Below are 22,600 nucleotides of genomic sequence, written 5' to 3'. Positions count from 1 at the left end.
GGGCTACAGATGGTGTTGAATTCAGAAAAAAAGCACTCTTCATAGCTTAGGTCCTCTAATGTGTATTGGTCAGATAGAAAGCGAGACTGAGGGGCATCTTCGTGAAGGTATGGTGGTTGAGTGAGGCTCTTTACATTGAAGATTCCCTTTAATGCTTGCTTTCATGAACCAGAGAGACTTCCAAAATCCCTTTTGATGGATGAGTATAGGGAGTGATGTATGTGTATAGGCAGTGTGGTTTCCACTGTGGAGGTATCCAGCTCTGTCTCTGGCTTTGTGGTGAAGCTGAGGTGAGAAACTTTCTCATTAGGCTTCAGGACCCGTGGACAGATAGACATGACAGATAAGGTGAGGAGCATGCAATGTGTGAGATGTGCTGGCTCAGCATACACCAGGTCAGTGGCCATCTTTAGCCTTCCATTAAGTAGCCACCGGTACAGGATGTCACACTCATCCTGTGGCTGAGGCGGAGCTCCTGCAGCCCAGAGGGCCCAGAGTAGGTGGTCCACAATACAGAGCTGGTTCCAGGCCACAGAGAGGACAGATGTGTTGAGAGAGATGGGGATGGGCAGGGACATCAGGCCCAGGGACTCAAAGAAGACCATCAGCCCTGGGCGAGGACAGCAGCAGACACACACACAGCAGTATGAGACCATAGAGGCGCCACGGCATGGCTCATTAGGAGGAGTGGGGGAAGAGAAGGAGAGGGAGGAGAAAAGACAAGGCAACGTGGAGACAAGCACCAGCTGCAATCTACCTACTAATGACTACTAAATCATTTGGATAAAAACTACAGCAGCATGCACTGCATTTAATAACAAAGACAACTGTGTGTGTGTGTTACTGAGACATAGCCTAAGGCAATTTCAGAGGCAGATATCATTTGGATGGATATAATTATAAGGAAGGGGAGTCACAGACTATTCCGAGCTGTCATTCCAGTTGTATGAAGCTTGGATTTTTTTAAAGATAAGACATGTTGATATAGTAAAAGCCAAATAAGGTTATGGTAAAAGAGAATGTGTTCTCAGTGACCTGATTTAAACAAAGGCAAAATAAAGAACATGCGCTATTGTCACATTTGTCAGTGTGACCATTGTCATTGTAAATCTCTAAGAAATACTCTTAAATTCAGATACACAACCTGTAACTACTTCTGTACTCAATAAACCATTATTTACCATTCTTCCAAGGCTATGTTTCATCTGCTCTTCCCAAGAAGTTGGCCAGCCAAGACAGCTATGATCGATCCATTGTGTGACTGGCTCTCCAGACACCACCGTCTTTGAGAATTTCAAGCAGCCGCCCATCAAAGTTTGACGATGCCCTTAAGATGCTCTATTACCTGTTTTTTATTCTCTTCATCCTCCAAATTCATTTTCAAGGGCACAGAAACAACACTGAAGTCTCATAATAACATAAGAGAGGTAGAAGCATGAAAATAGAAACACAGCAATTGTCTCGTTCAGGAGCAGACCTCCCCCAGGTAGCATCCCCTCTACGATTAACATCCAGGTCATAGGACATCCTCCAGCATCCTGCCACTCTGAGAAGCTGCACTAAATGAAGCCAAGACAGACTGAGACACTTTGGGTGGTCATGTCCTGTGGCTGTGTGCCTTCTGTTCTCCCGGTAGAAAGAGTGAGAGTGCAGGAGTAGTATATTGCTAAATTATTTAGCACCTTGTTGAAAAAGAGGGAATCTGACCCTGGTGCGAGGCTCCCTCGGGGCTCATATTTCAGGCTCTACAAGGTTTGCACTTGCTTTTGGGCTGTTCTGCCTTCATCTTTGATGTTTGCTCTTCGGTAACTTGGCTCTGAATAACTGGGATCAAACTTCCATTTTTCACTTTGAAAACAAATTGGTATTTGTCAATCATTCACCCCCTTTCTGTGGAAGGATATTTTATGATCATTAAATCACAAACGTTTCAGATGGTAATCGATTCTTTCTCCGTTTTAACTATGTTCTGTTCAAATAAAGATGGAAATCGATACTTTATCTTTACGTTTTAACTATGTTCTGTCTGGCAATGTAAACAGCCGGTGCTTACAGTACTTAAAACATTCACAGGAGGGCAGCATTTGCATATCTTTAAGAATCCCTGGTACAAAATCATTTACAGTAGAAGTGATCCGACTTGATATGAGCTTGTGTGTACAAATCAGTGTCTTGTATTCAAATACACTCATGTTCCGTTTCAATGCAAAGTACATAATGTAGTTGGATTGACAGCTGTTGAAATATTGATTGAATCTTGTAAGGAAGCTAGAGGGCAAGACATCAAGGCTCTGGTCCCTTTCACTGGCTTTGTGTTTGGGCATGACATTACATGGTGGTGCCAGCCTCCTTGAACTGGCAAAACACCAATGTGGATATGCAGGTGACACTATGGGCACATTTCCCATGTAATGTGTGAGTGGACAGAGTATTTCAAAGTTTGTCGCTGAAATATTTAGAGTATATATAATATGAACATAAACATACATCTGTCAATGCAGACAAAGTACATGCAGTGATGTGCATGTCACTATAATTGTCCTTTTGCTTTTTGAAATTTGAGAACAGACATAAACCAGGCTGCTTTTCTTCAAACATATTCTTGGGTAGAAAGAAATGAAAATGAGGAGCTCCAAAGTTGTATTTAATGTACATGCAGTATGCTTCGTCCCTTTCTTCCAATGCTGTTTTTACACATCCTGTGACCACACTTTCCAACACTACCATTCAGAGATGGCCAAACTCCATATGGCAATTCAGACTGAACAAAAATATATACACAACATGCAACAATTAAAAATCTTTTACTTTAATTCATATAAGAAAATCAGTCAATTGAAATAAATAAATTAGGCCTTGATCTATGGATTTCACATGACTGGGCAGGGGTACAGCCATGGGTGGGCCTTGGAATGTATAGGCCGACCCACTTGGCAGCCAGGCCCACCTACTAGGGAGCCAGGCCCAGCCAAGCAGAATGAGTTTTTCCCCACAAAATTGCTTTATTACAGACAGAAATACTCCTCAGCACCCCCTCCACCTCCCCTCAGACGATTCCCAGGTGAAGAAGCCGGATGTGGAGGTCCTGGGCTGCCGTGGTTACACGTAGTCTGCTGTTGTGAGGCCAGTTGAACGTATTGCCAAATTCTCTAAAACGACATTATGGTAGAGAAATTAACATTACATTTTCTGGCAAGAGCTCTGGTGGACATTCCTGCAGTCTGCATGCCAATATCACGCTCCCTCAAAACTTGAGACATCTGTGGCATTGTGTTGTGACAAAATTGTACCTTTTAAAGTGGCCATTTTCCCTAGCACAAGGTGCACCTGTGTAAAGGTTCTTGATATGCCACACCTGTCAGGTAGATGGATTAGCTTGGCAAAAGAGAAATGCTCACTAACAGGGATGTGAAACATTTGTGTACAATATATGAGAGAAAAAAGCTTTTTGTGAGTATGGAAAATTTCAGGGATTTTTTATTTCAGTTTATGAAACATGGGACTAACACTTTAGAGGTTGCGTTTATATTTTTGTTCAGCGTATGTTTTTGAAACACTTAATGAACATGGTGAAATCTCACACTCAATGCAAGTCTTTTACACTTACAATTTCCATAAAAACAAATATATCGACAAAATCTCTATTGAAGCTGGACAAAAATGAAATAAGATCCATTACCAAACAAAATGACCATAATGTACAGCAGAACTGACGGTCACTGTAAAACAATCCTTAAAGGGATTCAGGATAAATTGGGGATTTTAATTTACTTGAGTATTGTAAGTCCATTTTTAATAAAAACTTGCACTGACCTTTGTAACCATATAGTCGCACCTGCAAATCACAGTTGTTTTGATGTTCGCAAAAATAGATAATGTAATACAAAAACAAAAGCAGCTCTACCGTCTATCCATATAGCATTAGCAAATTCTCGTCAATATTAATCCACAAAGCACCCAGTGTGACATGTATATAATTGTAACATTTCTAATGAAGTAAAAGAGAAAAAGAAGTCCATTGCTAAAAGAAAATACATTTTCTCACATCAATCATTTACTGTGTTGAAATCAACTGGCCAGGTTATCACCATAGAGTTAGCAAACAGACATAAGCTTGGCTTTCTCTCGTTCACAGAAGATAACTTTCTTTTTTCCGTCATCTCTTTAGTTAAGCTTAGCTGAGCAGTACAATTTCCCAACAGTAATAACATGCAAACATCCTATAAACACTGTCTTGGTATATGTTTTGATATGTCGCTTTGAAAGCTATCAATTGATGAACAAATCTCATATTTCACAATGACTGTTTTCTACAACAAGTATAGGAGGAATAATTTATCAGATATATCAAAAAGGACAGTCAGGGCTGAAATTCCTTATGTTTTTAAGGCCTGATAGTATGCTCTTTAGACCTAATTGTACAGTATCTGTATGCTAAAAGGTATCCACAAGGTCAGATTCCACATACAAGTTTGGCACACAGCAGCGGACGTACCCAGGGAGTTCCCTCCGCACAAGAAAAGGATTCTCTCCTTTTTTTTGCTAGTTTACATGGTTGGAGCCCCAACCTATACTTAGTGGTTGGCCTTCCTCAGGTGGCAGGTGCAGACCATAGGCTGGCTGGTGCTGGGACATTGCTGCACCTCCTCAGTCTTCTGCCCTTTGTGCTTAGGCTCCACTCTTCGCGTCTCCTTCTCCTCTACATCCTTCACTTTCTGGACCTCCTTCGGTTTGGGCTCCTTGCCCACCTTTTCCCCCACCAGCGCAGCAGAAGGGGTGCGCAGATTCTTGGGGGTTCCCTGGATCTGGACCCTCCTGGCTGAGTCAGGCCCGCCACACACCCTACTCTGGACCTCACTGGAGGATTTGACTCCTTCCGCCGTGTGGTCCATGGACTTGCTGGGTGAGTTGGCAGGGGGTTTGTAGGCCTCCAACTTGCGCTTTTGGCTCATGGTAGCGGCACAGCAGATGATGAAGATCATGACAATTAGGAGGGAGGTCACCACGATGATGATCAGCATATTATCCTGGAGGAAGTTCACCACCCGGGTGACCATAAAGTCCTTGAGGCGGATCATGGTGGTGGTGATGGTGTTGGTGATGGTGCTGACCCGGGTGGGGGCTAGGGTAGTGGTGGGGGAGACAGGGGAGACATCAACGGGGCCGACATCGACGGTGGGGGCGACATCGACGGTGGGGGAGACAGGGTGATGGGGGCTATCAACGGGGAATATAAGATCTGGCTCCCCTCCGTCACCACTGCCATCCATGGAGATGCTGTAGACCATTGGCACATGCCTGGCACAGCCATGGCCCCAGAGCATAACCAGACTCACACATGACAGGTGAAGAATCAAGTGGTGCCTCATCTTTCCTTCAGAATCCTGTAAAGACAAGAGGGAGACTTTCAATAGAACATTTCTCAAAATTGCAAATGGTTTAGAAATGTTTTGATGTTAAATGAATGAATATTTGGGCTGATTTAAAGAAGATAGGCTTTCATTTTCTGCATCTGTATTACAGCAGCTACTGTAGGCCTACAACACGCCTCCTTTCCTCTCTACTAAGAATGCAGGGCAGTTGGGTTTCTAGTATTAGTATGAAGAAACAGTCATCAAATGGTCTGATACAGTGTGATGAGGGATTTTGTGTCATAACTCAGAACAAAGTGGAAACAGCTCTGGTGTTGCGGATTTTCCCAATGACCAGATTCATCTTTTTTATTTATTTATTTTATTTCACCTTTATTTAACCAGGTAGGCCAGTTGAGAACAAGTTCTCATTTACAACTGTGACCTGGCCAAGATAGAGCAAAGCAGTGCGACACAAACAACACAGAGTTACACATGGGCTAAACAACGTACAGTCAATAACACAATAGAAAAAAATCTATATACAGTGTGTGCAAATGTAGTAAGATTAGGGAGGTAAGGCAATAAATAGGTTATAGTGGCGAAATAATTAAAATTTAACATTAACACTGGAGTGAGATGTGCAGAAGATGATGTGCAAGTAGAGATTCTGGGGTGCAATATATAAAATAAATAACAATATGGGGATAAGGTAGTTGGGTGGGCTATTTACAGATGGGCTGTGTACAGGTGCAATGATCTGTGAGCTGCTGTGACAGCTGATGCTTAAAGTTAGTGATTGAGATAAGTCTCCAGCTTCAGTGATTTTTGCAATTCGTTCCAGACATTGGCAGCAGAGAACTGGTAGGAAAGGCAGCCAAAGGAGGAGTTGGCTTTGGGGATGACCAGTGAAATGTACCTGCTGGAGCGTGTGCTACGGATGGGTGTTGCTATGGTGACCAGTGAGCTAAGGCGGAGCTTTACCTAGCAAAGACTTATAGCTGAGCCAGTGTGTTTGGCGATGAATATGAAGCGAGGACCAGCCAACGAGAGCATACAGGTTGCAGTGGTGGATAGTATATGGGGCTTTGGTGACAAACTGATTAGACTGCATCCAATTTGCTGAGTAGAGTGTTGGAGGCTATTTTATAAATGACATAGCTGAAGTCAAGGATCGGTAGGATAGTCAGTTTTACGAGGGTATATTTGGCAGCATGAGTGAAGGAGGCTTTGTTTTGCGAAATAGGAAGCCGATTCTAGATGTTTAATGTGAGTCTGGAAGGAGAGTTTGCAGTCTAACCAGACATCTAGGTATTTGTAGTTGTCCACATATTCTTAGTCAGAACCGTCCAGAGTAGTGACGCTAGACGGGCAGCGATCAGTTTAAGAGCATGCATTTAGTTTTACTTGCATTTAAGAGCAGTTGGAGGCCATTGAAGTGTTGTATGGCATTGAAGCTCGTCTGGAGGTTTGTTAACACAGTGTCCAAAGAAGGGCCAGAAGCATACAGAATGGTGTCGTCTGCGTAGAGGTGGATCAGAGAATCACCAGCAGCAAGAGCGGAATCTAAGTTTAATCACTACAGAATATCCACAATATTTCTCCCATTTCACATCTTGTACTACATCTATTTTAACTGTCTGCAGTCATTACTTATTTGGGGTGGAGTCCCTCAGTTTGGTTGAGGTTTTAATTTGCATAGAGAAGGGAGGCCACCCATCCACCACACCAAAGAGGGGAGGAAGCTATATATGCCACAGGGAGCAGGGAGGCGTGGGAGACATGTGACTGTGGCCTCTATATTTACACTGGGCTGCAGCAGGCTAACGACAGGTTACGGGCAAGGACCTGATGGGTTATTTCTGCTCATATGGAAGCCTGCATTCAGTCTGCCTTAGGAATGGGTGGACTTACAGTATGCTCTACAGACAAAGAATCAAAGTGTCTAAAGCATCTAATGCAGTTCAAATTCAGCCTCAACATTACCTCGCAGTCCAAGCTCTCGCTAAATGTAATGTCTTTCTGCCACTCTCACCCTCTCTCTCTTTAGCTCTGGTGAAATTATAATAAGGATATTTAGAGACTTGAAAATCAACTATTGAAGTGTTTAAAAAGGCACAGAACGGAGCTGAACTCAAATCTGTGACCCAGCACCTTCACTGTGTCTGGAAATACATGTACTGTAATTACTACTCACTCATGAGGATGACTGGCTTATAATCAGCCACTTGTAAATCCTTCCTGTAAATGCTGTGCCCATGTCTGAATTTGTGGTCATGAATATGCATGTACTGTAAACTACAGTCATACTAAAATGGATGGTTATCTTGATCTCCCCACCCATGCATGTGCAGTCAGGGTGGCTACAGAGCCATATGCACTCTGACTGGACCATGGTATTAACCAGCCATAATTACATCTTCAGGAATAGTCTCCTGGTTGGTCATCATTTCTATAATCACTGTAGGCCCTCCACTGAAAGACCATTTAAAGAGAATCATCCTGAATTCCTCTATCCATCTTCACCTACAAGCACCACAAATAAAACTGTATTGGTCATGTACACAGTTTACAGCAGGTATAAAAGGTGCGGCAAATTAAATGCTTGTGTGCTAGTTCCATCATTGCAGATCAATAATCAATATCAATAATAAGAGTTAAATACAAAATAACAAGTAATAGAAGAGGTAGTGTTTTAGTAATAGCCTTTTATGTAGCAGCAATAGGATAATAGATACTGAATGTGCTATGTCAATTATGACTATTTACAACTATAAAGTGGGTAGTATCTTGGTCGCGCAGTTGAATACATAGTATATAATAGAACAGCAGAATTGACTGTGTGTGCTTGTATGTAAGGGTTGGATGTGTGGATGTATATCTCTCTAGGGTGCAGGTCATCTCTACGTGCTAATACTCACTAAGGTGCAGGTCTGTGCTGGGAGACAGCTAGAGTTACCAATCACTTGGGTGATTGTGACTTTTTCCCCTGTAATTATTAAGACCAGCTCTCTGTGACATGCTCCATAACATCTCGTTAAAGGTTCTATTCGCTCCAGGTCTTGACTTCTCTAACTTTGATATATATATATATATGAGGGATTTTGTTTATCATGTTAACGCTACACTTCTCTCAAAACATTTTGATGTCTTCACTTAAAAAGGAAGTCCACAACTGTTCGTAGATGACAAACGAGAAGGCATGCAAATGCAATTTCCCCAAAAAGAAAACATCTCCTTCTTGTCAAAGTCTCTAAACCTTAAGTTGACAGGTTTGTCATCACTGTACAGTCTACAGCAATCAAAACAACTTGATTCTTGTTATACATGTTCTAACCTTGAATTAAACTGAACAAAAATGTAAAAGGTCAGTACTTACAGATTGTATGTCTGGCTGGTGTCTCCCCTGGACTGAATGGTACTGGGATTCTAACAGCAGAGAAGGGGAGAGGGAGAGCAAGAGAGAGAGAGCAGAGAAGGAAATTGAGGGAAAAAGAGAGCATCCAAGTTTCCACCCTTCTCCTATAACTTGAAGTATACTGAAAGTTATTTCTCCAGTTCTAAAAAACAAAAGCCTGCTGATTGCAGAAAGATGTCCATCCCTCTACATTTCCATCATCTCCTACTACCTCCCCCAAATCCTCCTCTCCTTGCAGAGGGACCTTGGTGGATGCTCACACACTTTGGTCAATGCTTTGGTCAGTCTAGAAAGGGGGGACAGTTAGGGGCTGCCAAACTGTATGTATTGTCCTTGCCTGCTCCTAAACATGATGAATGATGGGAGATATTGATGATGGGGACTGGGACATCTTTGTCCACTACAAATTGATACATCTAATTATTCACAATCCCTGATTCACTGGTTCATGTGGCAATCGTGAAAGTTGAGCAATGAGGTCAAATACAAAATTCAGCTGAAGTGTTGTACATGTTAGTACAGGACTAAAGCAGGACTTTTATCAAAGATGAAAATAAAACACTTCCCCCTTACCTTTACTCATAGTTGAATCAGTATTCTCTAAAATGGAAAATAACACTTATTCTTTGTACATTTTGAAGGTTAGTGGGTATTTTAGTTCTCCACAGGGCGAGTCCCTGGGTTTCTCTGCCTCCCACGGAGTCCTCTAATTACGTGCTCCAGATTACAGCCCGTTTCCACACGGCCTTCAGGACCAGCTCACAGGCAGAGGGCCCGTCTTTCATCATATCACACATACAAACCTAACATATAAACTTTATGGTCTGCTATAAACACGCGCCTCAGAACTCACATCCCTGCTGGCGCTGCAGGGCTTTTGTTCTGCCCACGGCTGTTTGGAGCACCTCGTGGCTCAGCCTTGCCATAATAAGATTTGAAATCATAGGTTGAATGACTCAGTTTGACAGATCTTTTTTTCCCTCCCCCTATTGACTTATTTTTTGAAGGTTTTATTCAGTAAGTACAGGAAAGGTCAGGTGTACACATGCTTGGCAATAGTGAGATTTTTATTTCTCAGAGTAATGCTGAAAGTTAATGCTTTTTCTGTATGAGAACAAAACATTTGCTATGTAGTTGACAGACTCAAAGCTCTAGTGTTTTATACATTGTGAGTTTGACTAAAGTGTTACAAGCCTCCGTCAAGGTCTGGGATGGATCTGTTGAGAGTGAGGTTGTCCCCGTCGCCGTCCTCTGCTGGACATCAGGGTTACGTTGCTTTTGGGACGTCTGGATCTGCCCTGGCCTCAATCAGTAGTACTGGTGTGGACCATTGCACACCATCTCTGTGCTCTGTCCCTGTAGCCACTGGCCCGTGTCTGTACCTGCTGCCCCTCAGCTTGGTCAGGAGAATGACGGTGTTGACAATGAACAATGTCATTACAGCAGCCAGCACAGCGATGGTGATCAGGCACTGAGACCTACCAGTCACTGGATGTCCTGGAGGATTTTGACATCCGTTCTGTGGAGGAGTTGATGGCAGTGGTAGGGTAGGACGCAGGGCTGTTGGGATGGGGGTTCGTTTACTGCTCACAGTGGTGTGGGCGATCTCAGTCATGGTGCGTCTCAAAGGTTTCAGTTCTCATTGTTTGCTGGGTAACGGAGACCTCTTGTGTTTTCTGACAGGTCTTTGGTGAGAGCTACAAGGGGCGTTTGATGTGGTAGCTCGGACAGGTTTGACTCCTGGGGTCTATGGGTTGCTACCTCCCTGTGGCTAGGTAGACATTTTGAGACAGCCTTGCTTGAGAGAAGCAGCAGTAAAACATGAGCTGGACATCTCCCAGGCCTTGGGGGAAACACAGTGGAAATCTGTAAAGTGAAACAGCAAATATTGAGACAGTTGTACAACTGCTTCCTTGCACACAGACGTTCATCACAAGCACCAAACTTTAAGAGGCATAGATGTGCCCAATTCAAACCATGTTGTGAGAAAGTGATTAACTTGTTGTTCTGTAATATATTACAGAACACTGCACTGCCAAGCACAATTACCCAATACTTGCAATAATGCAGTATGCATTTGCTTCATATTTAAGCTCGTGTTGCTCATCAACATTACAACACTTGAGCCTCTGTAAAGAGATCCATTTCCTTAAAGAATATCAGTGACTGAAATAATCATCTGATACAACCATATGTCAATCATCAGTGATGTTGCAATGTTCCCTCAGCATTTCAGACAAAACCAAAGAAATCAATAAGTGGAGACTGTAGTAACTTAACTTTTTTTTGGTTTTAACATTGACAAATGAGGGGTATGGCTTCATACATAGGTTTCAGACAATGAAAGCAAGAATCTCCTGATAAAGAATAACAAGTCTGAGAGAAAACACTAAATACCTTGGCATATCTCAGATATTGCTTGTTTGAAGATGGCCGAGTCATGTTTGTTTTTTTGCAGTCCTCTGCATCACTCATGAACTCGACACCAGATGACAAACTTATTTTCATTTCTTTATTAATTTTTCTGATAATCAATGAGTTGTTGATACTTGAAGCAGGAAAAAAATGTTGACCAGACCTCCACAAGAGGCTGAATTCTTGTTTGTTTTTCATTCTGTAATTCATTTAGCTCTTTTTGTATCTATAATACCTGTGGCAGAACGGAGATTCTGTTCTGTCATGATGCATTATGGCAAGGGCAGGGAACGCAGACAAGAGGAAACATTTAAAACCCACCATAACCAAACAAACACCCTCTTTCAGCTCAAAAACAAAACAAATGAATAAGAAAAAAGTACAAAGAAAAATACAATTACATGGTCATGTTATTTACAAAGCTTTCAATCATATTCTAGGCCTTTATTTCATAACATCACATACATCTCCACATTCTTCGCCAACCTACAGTGTCCCTTTGAGTCGCTATTCACTAATATTCCAAACATCACAGCTCACTGCCTTGAGTGGTCCAAGGAGGCTCAGGAGAAGCACTGATGTACATACAGGACACAAGGCCCAAGACAACCTCCCCTGGTCCTGACCAATCCATATCTCTACAGCACAGTAGAACACCTTGGAGTCATTCTCAACCCCAATAAAATATTCCACAACACCAGATGGTGCATATTCTGTGTCCAATTGCATCCATGGTTATAATCTTAGATACTTGGATTCCAAGATGGATTGATGAAAACGTACATTTCTCAGTGCTTTCTATGCCTTTCTAGCCACTCAGGCAGCCCATTCACTCCCTATCCTGCTAAATAACTCACACCATTCTCAAACCGTCATCCAAAAGCACTTCCTGTGCACACCTTTACGGCACTTTCTGATCTATTCAGTGGTAACAAACTTTAAAAAGGCTAACATTGAACCTTAACCCACCCTGTCTGGAAAACAAACAATGAAAATAGCATGACAACAGAACTACTGTATTATCGTAGTTGGCAACACCATCAAATATTCAGATGATCCAAACGACTCCTTGTTCCTCTGATTCTCTAGTGATGTGACAGCGTATTTAAGGGTAGCTATTTAAAATTCTGCTAAGGAAGTACATAGTGGGATATCTGCAACGGGAGAGCCGGAGAAGGAAGCAAGGCTAAAACATACAGTATTTAAATTACTAGCATCATCACCACACCATCTAATTCTGTTATCATAGGCCAGAACCTTGGTCACACCCTACGGCGAATCCATTTAATATCCAAAATCCCTCTCACATTCCCTATCTGGGGAAAAAAATTAAAAAAATCCAACGAGGCCAAAGTAATACGAGGCACATTCGCACATCCTGAAAGCCTTGCCTCCCCACGTTACATCTTGTCGACCGTTGTCAACCAACAGAGGTTCAAAGCAGGATCAAATTGTTTTAGTTTCAGACACACCCGTCACTCACACTCTGGTCGGCTGTATGGATATGAGCCAATGAGATGGTGAATAGTGAGCACCCTAGCACACGGACCCTGAACACAAGGGCATGGGTTCAACATGGGGGTTTATGACTGCACAAACGACACACAAACACCTCAGATGCAGAACTAGTCTGATATACTACTAAAAGCCTGTGGAAAATGTTAACCAGCGACATAACCCACAATTCCATTGGTCCTTCTCTGGGCAGCACACAGGTCATTGCCACAAGAACCCGTACAAGAGAAGCACCCCAGGTGACTGCATGTCATGAGTCAGTAGCACTGACTTACAGTGCAGAGCTTACAGTACATACATACCATCTGTGTCACAGGGCCAGAGGGAGGGGGGGGGGGGAGAGAGAGACATACTGACATAAACAGTGGCAAACTATGACAAATGTCTGTTTCGTAAGACTGGAACTAACGTTGTTGATCGCCGTGGTCACCTAAATGATTGAAAAGGATTTTTGGATTGGGGCGTGTGCATTGTAAACTCCAAAACAAGAAACCAGTTTAAGGTGAAATCTAAGGCTATGAGAAGTACAGGTGACTTCTAACCTGTCATTTTCATCTAGTTCACTAATACCCTTTCTGTTCCTGTGACACAAAATAGATGGAGATGATGAAAACGTTGTTCAAGTTGTTTACTGTGATAGATGCATACACACGTTATAGAAGGTATCAAATGATATGAAAGGACTTTGTTTGCTGCTTGCTTAGTAAGACAAGCTAGAGATCAAAGATAGAGAATGAACAGTGGATAATTTCTCTTGAGTAGAATATCTATGGCATGCATTAACTCTGGTCAGGAGATGGTAGCAAGTGTACAGACAGTGGTCCCGTTACGATGTAGTCCACTAAGAGGAGAGGTTAGAGTTGAGTTCCAGGGGGACAAAAAGGAACCTTCACACAACACTTACAGCATGAATCATGTCACCACTTGTATACCTCAGTACTTCTGCTGTCTTTGATATCTAAAAGCTCTATGATACATCAGGATCAATTGTGTTTGGTCTGTCAGTCAGTTTCTCATTGATGTCTTTTACAGTATTTGATTGATTGTTGAAATCCCTCTCCTTGCATTACCAGCTTATTGCATTGTCCCTTATAGTTCGGATTTTGAATCTTCCCAGAAAACAAAGTGAAAACAAAAGAAAAAATATATACTGTCAAGGAGGTGTGTAAACAAAACCCCTTAAAAATTTGGCAAGACAAGAAGTTGGGGTATGGGGGAGACAAAATACTGATACCTACATATAAAAACATTTTTGGTTTACCCAAATAGGAACTGTTCACATTGGAATTTTCTTGGTCACAATCTTAAAAGGAATATGTAAGAATTTTCATACAAACAAAACTGCCACTTATTAAAAGGAATGGAATGGTTTGCCATATTTCATCTGTTTTATCTGAGGGTTAGGGGCTGGCTAAGAAAAAAGTTAATCTCGGAATGCTGCTTGGGATCGTTACTAGGCAGGTTTCAGGCGGAACACTGTCATCTAGATTGCCAGTGACGTGTCCCGCCCACCTCCCAGCCAACGGATCGTCCTGAATTGTGGCGGGGCGAGTGGAGGGTCCTTAAATGGCGATCTTGGACATCTGCTCCTCGAGTTGGATGATTCGCTTCTCCTGACTGCTGACCAGGTCCTTGAGGGATTTGATTTCTTTCAAGATCTCTTCCAGCTTGCCTTCGTTTTTCTGAGGAATACAGAGACAGGAGCAAGACATAAGATACCCTTTCTGGAGAGGTGTGTGCCAGTCCCCCTAAACCCCCCGCCGGTTAGGTTTGGTACAGTGTCATCTAAAAACAAACATACACTGTTAATATCTACTGAATTTCCCCAGATCCTTTCTAAATCCTCACATCAGAGTCTATCCCTGCCGGCTGCTCTGCAGGCAGGCTATGCTGCAGGCAGGGCTCTAGTACCCTGTGGCACCCTGGGGGTTAACATGGCGTGCCTACCCAGTCTGCTATGATTACAGGCCAGAGCTGCAGATAGAAGCTGAGGCCAGGGCTGGGTCCCACGCGGACGGCTGTGTTGTGGATGAGGTAGGGCAGGACGCCCAGAGGCAAAGTGCCCAGAGCACTGCCTCTGGGCAGGGGGGGGGGCAGACTTCTAGTATCCACCTTATGAAGTCAGGCAGCCGCCCCCTTCTAAAATCACACCCTGCCAACATGGAGCCTGTAGAGTTTATTTTCATCTGGCGTTAAGGCAGCGCTAGTGTCAAACGCACATTAGTTTGCAATTTTGTCATGTAAAAACGGGCACTTTCCAGCCCTAAAGCCATGTTCAGCAATTTACTGGTCTTCTATCAGCTTGCTTGCACTCAGATGGATGGGGTAGAAATTATCCAAAGTACTAATTTCAGGCAGCGCTGATAAGGATATTTAGGACCAACCAAAAGCTGGTTTTAGCGGTAATGCAGTTGGTTATGTCATGAAATGTGACAGTGGTAACGCATCCCATCCAGCCGTGACGCACACTGCACATATGAACATGGAACAAGAGTAGCTTAATGTGCTTTTGGTGCCTGTTTACTTCGTATGTAGAAACATTTTTTTTTTAAAACATGTTTTTCCCACCATTTTGTTTTATTTGATTATAAACCAAGCATAGCCCCCCCTCTCAATGAAGGCTTTTTCTTTGTCTGCACAATGCAATCGCGAAAAAGTCAAGACTGTCGATAAAAGGGTTTGGCTCCTGAGACCGCTTGGAAATAAATCTTAGTCACCAAAGCTTTATTAAAATATCAAGTTTGATAAGAATAAAACGGTGAGCTGACATTCCTTTTTATCTTTGCATTGTAGGCAGGCCCACATTATTTTTGCCATGCCGGTCCCCTCCATGATGTAGGCTGTGTGTCCATGCCCATCATGAAATATGTTCAAAAACCCAAGCCCTCCCTTAGGCCTACTATAGTGAAGGCAGGTTCAACAGCAATGTTCATCCTGGCAATTTTATGACATCACTACATTTATTCATTGTTGTTTACATTATTTTTATTAATTTTTTTATAAATAATCGCTTGTTTTTCATAAAATGTAATTACAACAACACTTATCAGAATGATTCTCCTTCCTGGAATTATGGTGACAACGTCTGTGGCGCGCTTGCAATGCAACTTCTGGAGATGTGTGAATGTGATCTGACCTCCAAGTCGGTTCTGATCACGTTCATAAAACAGGCCTATTGGAGAGCAGTATACAAGATGAGTGGACATTCTCTCTCTATATAGGATCTTTGTCCAGCTACTGTGAAAAGTTTGGATGTGTGTAAAACCCTCCATAGTCTGCGTTGTTTTAATAGTATTGCTTCCCATGGTCATGTTCCTGTTAGTGTATTTAGACATAGCCCATTTAAAAACAAGTCGTTTCATTTTGTTTAGAATTTGATTCAAATTATTTGCTCTTTTTTGTGAATTTAATCTTATTGACAACATTTGGCATGTCCATGCAAGGCCATAATGCAATTTACACTAGTCTATTCATTTATTTCCACATTGAAGCTACTCAATTACTTAGAACAATGTGGACTGCAAACAGGTTCAATTTAACATATTTAGCAAAGATGGGATAGGTCTACATCGTTAAACAGCTTACAGAAACAAAATAAACTAGAAAAGGACTAACATTGTAATTTGAGTTGAGTCCAAGGCAATACATAAAAAAACGTAAATACCCAACGTGAAGCAACCGCACTATTTAACCATGGAGCACGTTCTGATTTGCCAGTGAGGGGTCAAGCCTCGACACACCTGTAACTTGTTTATTCATCAAAACCCAACCCTTTCGCGCCAACGCCAATAATTGTGCTTGTGAAAACAGCTAAAATATTTCTAACACCCCCGGACCTATAGTGCTACTGCCCAGCGCTTAGATTACACCCCTGCCTAATGCAATGGTCAAAGTACTTACGTAGTAATTTAAAATATTTTTACTTAAGTAGTACATTACTTTTACTTCACTACATTCTTAGAAATTATGTACTTTTTACTCCATACATTTTCCCTGACACCCAAAAGTACTCGTTACATTTTGAATGCTTAGCAGGACAGAAAAGGTCCAATTCACACCCTTACCAAGAGAACATCCCTGGTCATCTCTACTACCGGAGGACACACTGAACACAAATGCTTTGATTCAGAATGATCTGAGGGTTGGAGTGTGCCCCTGGCTAGCCACAAATGTAAAAAACTATTGTGCCATCTGGTTTGCTTAATAAGGAATTACTCAAGTAGTTTTTACTGGGTGACTTAGACTTTTTATTTTTTCACCTTTATTTAACCAGGTAGGCTAGTTGAGAACAAGTTCTCATTTACTTTCACTTGAGTCATTTCCTATTAAGGTATTTTTACTCAAGTATGACAACTGGGTATTTTTTCCACCACTGGCATTAGGTTTGTTAAAATAGAGCCTTCCATGTTCCATGGCCCTAGCTGGCCAGGGCTGAACTAAAGGCCATTAATGACTACGTTTCAGTGGTGAAGGACGGGGTAGGCATGGTGATCATCAGACTAGTCCTGAGAAACAACTGTAATCATACAGATGTAGATACATACTGTAGTGTTGGTATACTGATCCAGTCTGGTGTCAACTTTCACTCAAATCACAAATGGCACATACAGAAGAATACCCTGGCATCTGGATAGTACTACTCTGTTCACTGAATTGTATGCACACAAGAGAATGTAACGGTCTCTAGCATACAACCCAGGCAGAGTCCTCCCAAGAGAGAAAGAGAGACAGCAGTACTCACTATGGATGGAGTGGATGAGGCAGACTTGTTGACTGTGCCCGTGTTCTCCGCATTCTTGCTCAGCTTGTTGTCCAGGATGTTCTTCTTGACCACCTTGAGGTCGCGGTTCTTGCCAGGGACGTAACCGTTCTTCAGGGAAATGAGGATGGGCTCGCCGTTCCTCCCCTCGAACCAATCCTCCGCCTCAATGGCACAGTCTGGTCCTGCCGTGTCTGGGTACAGGTCGTCCTGGAACAGGTCAGACTGCAGGGAGAGAGAAAGAGGGGTATAGAGACGGCTGTTAGAGAACACTGGACCAAATGCATATAATAGAGCCTGGCCTCAAAACAGAGCGAGTTAAATGTGGCATTGATTGTTGAAATCATTCGTATATTGAGTGTCGATAGATCAGAATGAAGAAGCTCACCTTTCTTGGCACAGTCATGATGATCGGTTCACACTTCCTTTCGTGCAGTTTATAAAACCTGTCAACATAGAAGTACAAAGAAGCATATTATCCACAACATCACATAAGACCTACTGTCTAATATCCTTTCACACACTGCAGCCCAGCCCAACGCACTTCTACTTCCATGACACTGGCAATACTCTCAGGGCAGCCTCAGTAAACATGGAGCTGTATAAAGGCATGGTACATGATTCTGATTGGCAGGGCCTGACGTAAACACAGATGAGAGAGCTCCCCTTCAACATCTGGTTCTGTGCTGCCCCCTGGTGGACATAGCTGGCCAATACCGTCACATCACAAGCACCAAAACACCTGGTTCATCTAATCAACTAGACCTTGCTGAAATGAATCAGGGGTGTGCCCATCAAAGCATAATAATCAGATGAGCAGCCCTAAAATGGCTGATCCATTTCCTTATCCAGCGAGCCGTACCTGGCGATCTCACACTTGTTGACGTCCAGGCCTCTCTTGGGCATGTATCCCATTCCCCTCTGGGGCTCCTTGGTGGTGAAGGTGCTGAGGTAGTGGACAAATGGGGCTTCGTCTGTGATCTCAAAGTAGCGAATGCTGCTGTCACCCTACAAACCACAGAAACAAGATCACAGCCTTTTAGTGTTTGGTACAGTACAACTTTTTAGTAATGCCTTCACGGCTAACACTTCATCATGCCCAACTTCATGGATCAGAGACTTGTTGTAAGTTACATGCACAGCAGATCAAATGGATGTGTACGTAATATTTGCCGGAAAAACTCACTCACCTTACCACACAGGTAAACCACATTGGTGTCTGGGTCATAGAAGGGCAAGAGGACTCCATTGCTGGTGTCCATCTCATGCACTGAGATGGCCTCATCCATGGCTTGCTGTAAATGAAACGTCGACAGTCAGTTACTGAGCAGTGCAATAAAATCTTTAAAATCGGGCTGCGTCCCAAATGCCACCCTATTCCCTATATAGTGCCCCTATGGGCCCTGGTCAAAAGTAGTCCACTATAAAGGGAATACAGTGTCATTTGGGACAAAGCCCAGGAGTAGTGATGGTGAGGTGACCCACCGGGTTCCACAGGGCTAGCTGTCTCTCACTCATACGGCTGAAGCCTGTGGTGAAGACGTTCCCGTCCGACAGGAAGATGGCCCTCATGGGCCGCGCCCCCTCGTGTGCCTTCTCCTTCTCCTGTGACACAGAGGGTCAACAGTCAACATACTGGGGGTACATCCTAAATCATCTCCTCAAAGAGATCCCTTTCAAATTAGTACAAGAGTAGTCTCCCTAGGCAGATGGGTCGCCTCCCACAATGTTTCCAATCTTCCAGCATACACGTCAGCACGTACTGTAATAAAACGTCAGTTTGGCATAGAGGAACGACGTCACTGGACCCACTTCTTACCCACATCCCAACACAAAACAGTAGCTAGCAAGATGAGATTACGGAGGTTCTTTTTAATGAGTGCATTTTGAAAGTGTCTAGTTCGCATCAACTACCTTCACTAAAACCACCGCAAAAGGTTTTGCCTGCAAACTTTAGTTTCGAATCGCGACATTCTGGCAGGACTCACCCCAGAATAGTTTTCTCTCTCAAAGTTACCAAAAGAGTTCGTCATATCTACCAGACCCTAGTCACTGCTGTTGCCTAGGGCTGGGTTTACTAAACTAGGAAAATGGTAACAAGTTGTTGAGATGAGTGGAAACATTAGTAAGGATGCAAAATTCCAGTAACTTTCCCAAAAATGTCCAGGTTTATCAGAATTCCCAGTAGGAGGATTCCCGGATTTCCTACTTATTCTGTCCTGATTCCAGGAAAAGCTGGGAATTTGACCACCCTATAGAGCAGCAGGTTTGTTAGTGAAAAGTCCTGTCAGTGGTAGAGTTGAATACCGGTAACCGGTATCCCGGGACTTCCCGACCAACTCCTTCCGGTTTCCCTAGAAAAATTATCGCAGTCCCGTGGACCAATAATATTAAAATGTTTATGCCGCACTAATGCAAAATGTGCACTTGCGAATAACTGCATGAACCGGACATAGAGTCTCAGGCTTCATACATCAGAACAGTCATCACAACTCTAGCACCCCTTTTGATTTCAACAAAACCTTCCATACATATTTGCCCATTATAGAAGTGCTCGGGAAAGTGACTTTTTGGACCTGATTTCCCCGCCATAGCATGAGACATCACTGGAAAATACCTAACGGTTGAGATTGATAACATTTCAATTCAAAATGTTATTTGTCACCTGCTCCGAATACAACGGGTTTAGACTTTCCCGTGAAATGCTTGCTTACGAGCCCTTCCCAACAATGCAGAGTAAAACATGTATAATAAAAATGTAAAATAGTAACAAGGAATAATACACAAGAATGGATCTATCTACAGGGAGTACCAGATCAATGTGCAGGGGAACAATGTATCTGAGGTGGTTACTGTATGTACATGAAGGCAGGGTGAAGTGGCTAGGCATCAGGATACATAAGAGTAAAATATAGAACACAGTAGCAGCTGCATATGATTATTGTTAGTGTGTTTATGTGCGTGTTTTTTTTCTCACTTTGTTTTTATTGAGGAACACAATGAAAGTACAAATAAAGTAAATGAACCAAAAAAGATCTGGCAGTTACAGCGCACATCATACATTCCCCCTTGACAGCCCGCATTCTCTCCAACAAGGGTGTAGGGAGCCGGTCTGCTTTGATTTCAGTTTAGGTGTTATGAAGAAACATAATATTCTTCCAACAGAATTGTCTCCATGACCTTGAGTTGGTGGAGCTTTGTTGAGTCTCATATGTTCAACCATGTTTCATCAGTTCTTTCAATGTTAAGTTCTTCCTCCCATTTCTGTTTAATATAGTTTGTAGATGGGTATTCAATCCTCAAAAAAAACTAAGTGAAAATTGGAAATAGTTTTTTTTGATAGTCCAAGTTGTATGAGTTAGTGAATACTTGGATTAATTTGAGGTGCTCGAGGGTCAAGCCCTTTTATCTCCCTTAAGAAATAGTGTCAAACTTGTAGGTATCTGTAAAAATCTTGTTTATCCAAGCCAAGTTTTTTTACTTAGAGAACTTCCTGGACCTAAGTCCCCATTCCTTCTAATTGTACTGAATGATGATGCCTTTGGGTCCACTGTTTAAATCCGCTGTCCTGAACTTCAGGGATGAAGCTGCGGTCGTATACAGACCAACTCAGCAGTTTGACCTCTCTGTCTAAATGAAGTTGCTTAACTATCCTAAATCATGTCTTAAGAGATATTAATCCACTGATTTTGTCTATTGTATATTTCTATTACCCAGAACTGACTGTATGGGTGTCTCTGTCATAGTAGTCTCCATATCTTTCCATTTGGATTCGTATTCTGAATTGCACCAACACACCACAGGTCTCAATTGGGCTGACACAAAATAATCGTCTTTTAGGTTTGGTAAGGCCATACCACCACTGTTTTTTGGTAATTGTAAATGATCTAATTCTTGGTCTCTCACTGTTCCAGATTAACCTTGATATCAGTTTATCCCATTAACGAAACTGTTTAGGTGGGATTTCTATAGGCAGTTACTGGAACAAATACAGTAACCTCAGCAGGATGTTCATTTTGATTGTTTCAATTCTACTACTAAGATCCAAGGGAAGTGAATTCTACCTGTCCAGGTCATCATAGATTGTCTTGTTGATGTGATCATTATTCATGTCATAAAGTTTGTCTATCTTTTGGTAAATTTACTCCAAGATATTTAATTGATGAAGAGGTCCAGTGGAAGTTATACCTACTCTTCAGCTCTTCCAGTGGGGTATAATTATACACTAGGGCTTGGGTCTTGTGTACATTAAGCACATACAAACATTTGGAACATATTCAGGGTCAAACATCCATCAAATCTTGGTACACTTGAGCCTGGGTCTTTAAGGAATTACAGATCAGCATACATGCATATCTTATGTTCTGCATGTGTGTGTTCTATGTAGGTGTGCATATGTAGTCTATGTAACTGTGTGTGTATATATAGTCTTGCGAGTGTGTATATATAGTCTTGCGAGTGTGCGTAGTGTCTGTAGAACTTTCAGGATCCGAGGGCCCATGCCAAATCTTTTCAGCCTCCTCAGGGGGAAGAAGCGCTGGCCGTGCCCTCTTCACGACTGTGCGGATATGTGTGGACCATGTTAATTAAGTCCTTAGTAAGCTTAAAAACATGGGTTGTCAAACTATTTTAGCCTTAAACGTCAATTATCCAAACGTGTGAACTTTCATATTGGCATATGTTGTAGCTTAGAACCTATTTTACATCTGAGGTTTTTGTGTTGTGTCCAACATCAGTTGAGACACAGCATGCTCTTTAATAAAGAGTGGGCATCATGTTTGGCTGATAAATGTACTAAAATGGGAATAAAATTGAAATTTCAACATTCAAATGTTTTTTTTAGATAATTGATGTTAAAAGGTAAAACAATTACATATTTTTGTAAAAAAAAAAAAGAATTCAAGAAATGATCAAATAGCTTTTAAAATTACAAACGCAACTGTTAATCTATTCCAGCGATGGGACATGGATGACTCGTGGTATGGTATGAAAAATGGGTCAACTTTGAACACCTCTGTCTCCTGAATGTGTTAGAATTCAGGTCTAAAGTCACTGACCACTTCTTCCATGGGTAAACATATATGGAAAGCTGTTTAAATCAAAAGGGATGCTGTCAAAAAGTGACTGAATTCAAATCTACTT

General features: G+C 42.3%; 2 protein-coding genes across 3 annotated transcripts in view; both read right to left on the bottom strand.

Annotated features, from left to right (window-relative positions):
• Positions 1–3,776: 3,776 nt before the first annotated feature.
• tmem119a (transmembrane protein 119a) lies at positions 3,777–8,984 on the bottom strand. The gene is made up of 2 exons (XM_045707119.1): positions 8,731–8,984; positions 3,777–5,384 (listed from the first exon to the last, which is right to left on the bottom strand). Exon 2 carries the CDS (start codon positions 5,367–5,369, stop codon positions 4,575–4,577), a length of 795 nt encoding a protein of 264 aa, XP_045563075.1. The 5' UTR covers positions 5,370–5,384; positions 8,731–8,984; the 3' UTR covers positions 3,777–4,574.
• Positions 8,985–13,310: 4,326 nt separating this feature from the next.
• Positions 13,311–22,600, bottom strand: part of coro1ca (coronin, actin binding protein, 1Ca) — a 59,868-nt gene continuing 50,578 nt past the window's right edge. For both annotated transcript variants that reach the window (XM_014170700.2, XM_014170701.2), the window contains exons 6-11: positions 18,944–19,063; positions 18,649–18,753; positions 18,321–18,466; positions 17,847–17,904; positions 17,441–17,683; positions 13,311–14,381 (exon numbers count right to left, since the gene is read on the bottom strand). In XM_014170700.2, the coding sequence (XP_014026175.2) occupies positions 14,262–14,381; positions 17,441–17,683; positions 17,847–17,904; positions 18,321–18,466; positions 18,649–18,753; positions 18,944–19,063 (792 nt within the window). In that variant the 3' untranslated portion in view covers positions 13,311–14,261. The remainder of the gene's footprint in view (positions 14,382–17,440; positions 17,684–17,846; positions 17,905–18,320; positions 18,467–18,648; positions 18,754–18,943; positions 19,064–22,600) is intronic.

Source organism: Salmo salar, chromosome ssa24 (assembly GCF_905237065.1).
Source record: "Salmo salar chromosome ssa24, Ssal_v3.1, whole genome shotgun sequence".
Classification (NCBI taxonomy): Eukaryota; Metazoa; Chordata; class Actinopteri; order Salmoniformes; family Salmonidae; genus Salmo; species Salmo salar.
The sequence above is the reverse complement of the archived record's forward strand: the minus strand, read 5'-3'. Positions and strand labels throughout refer to the sequence as shown.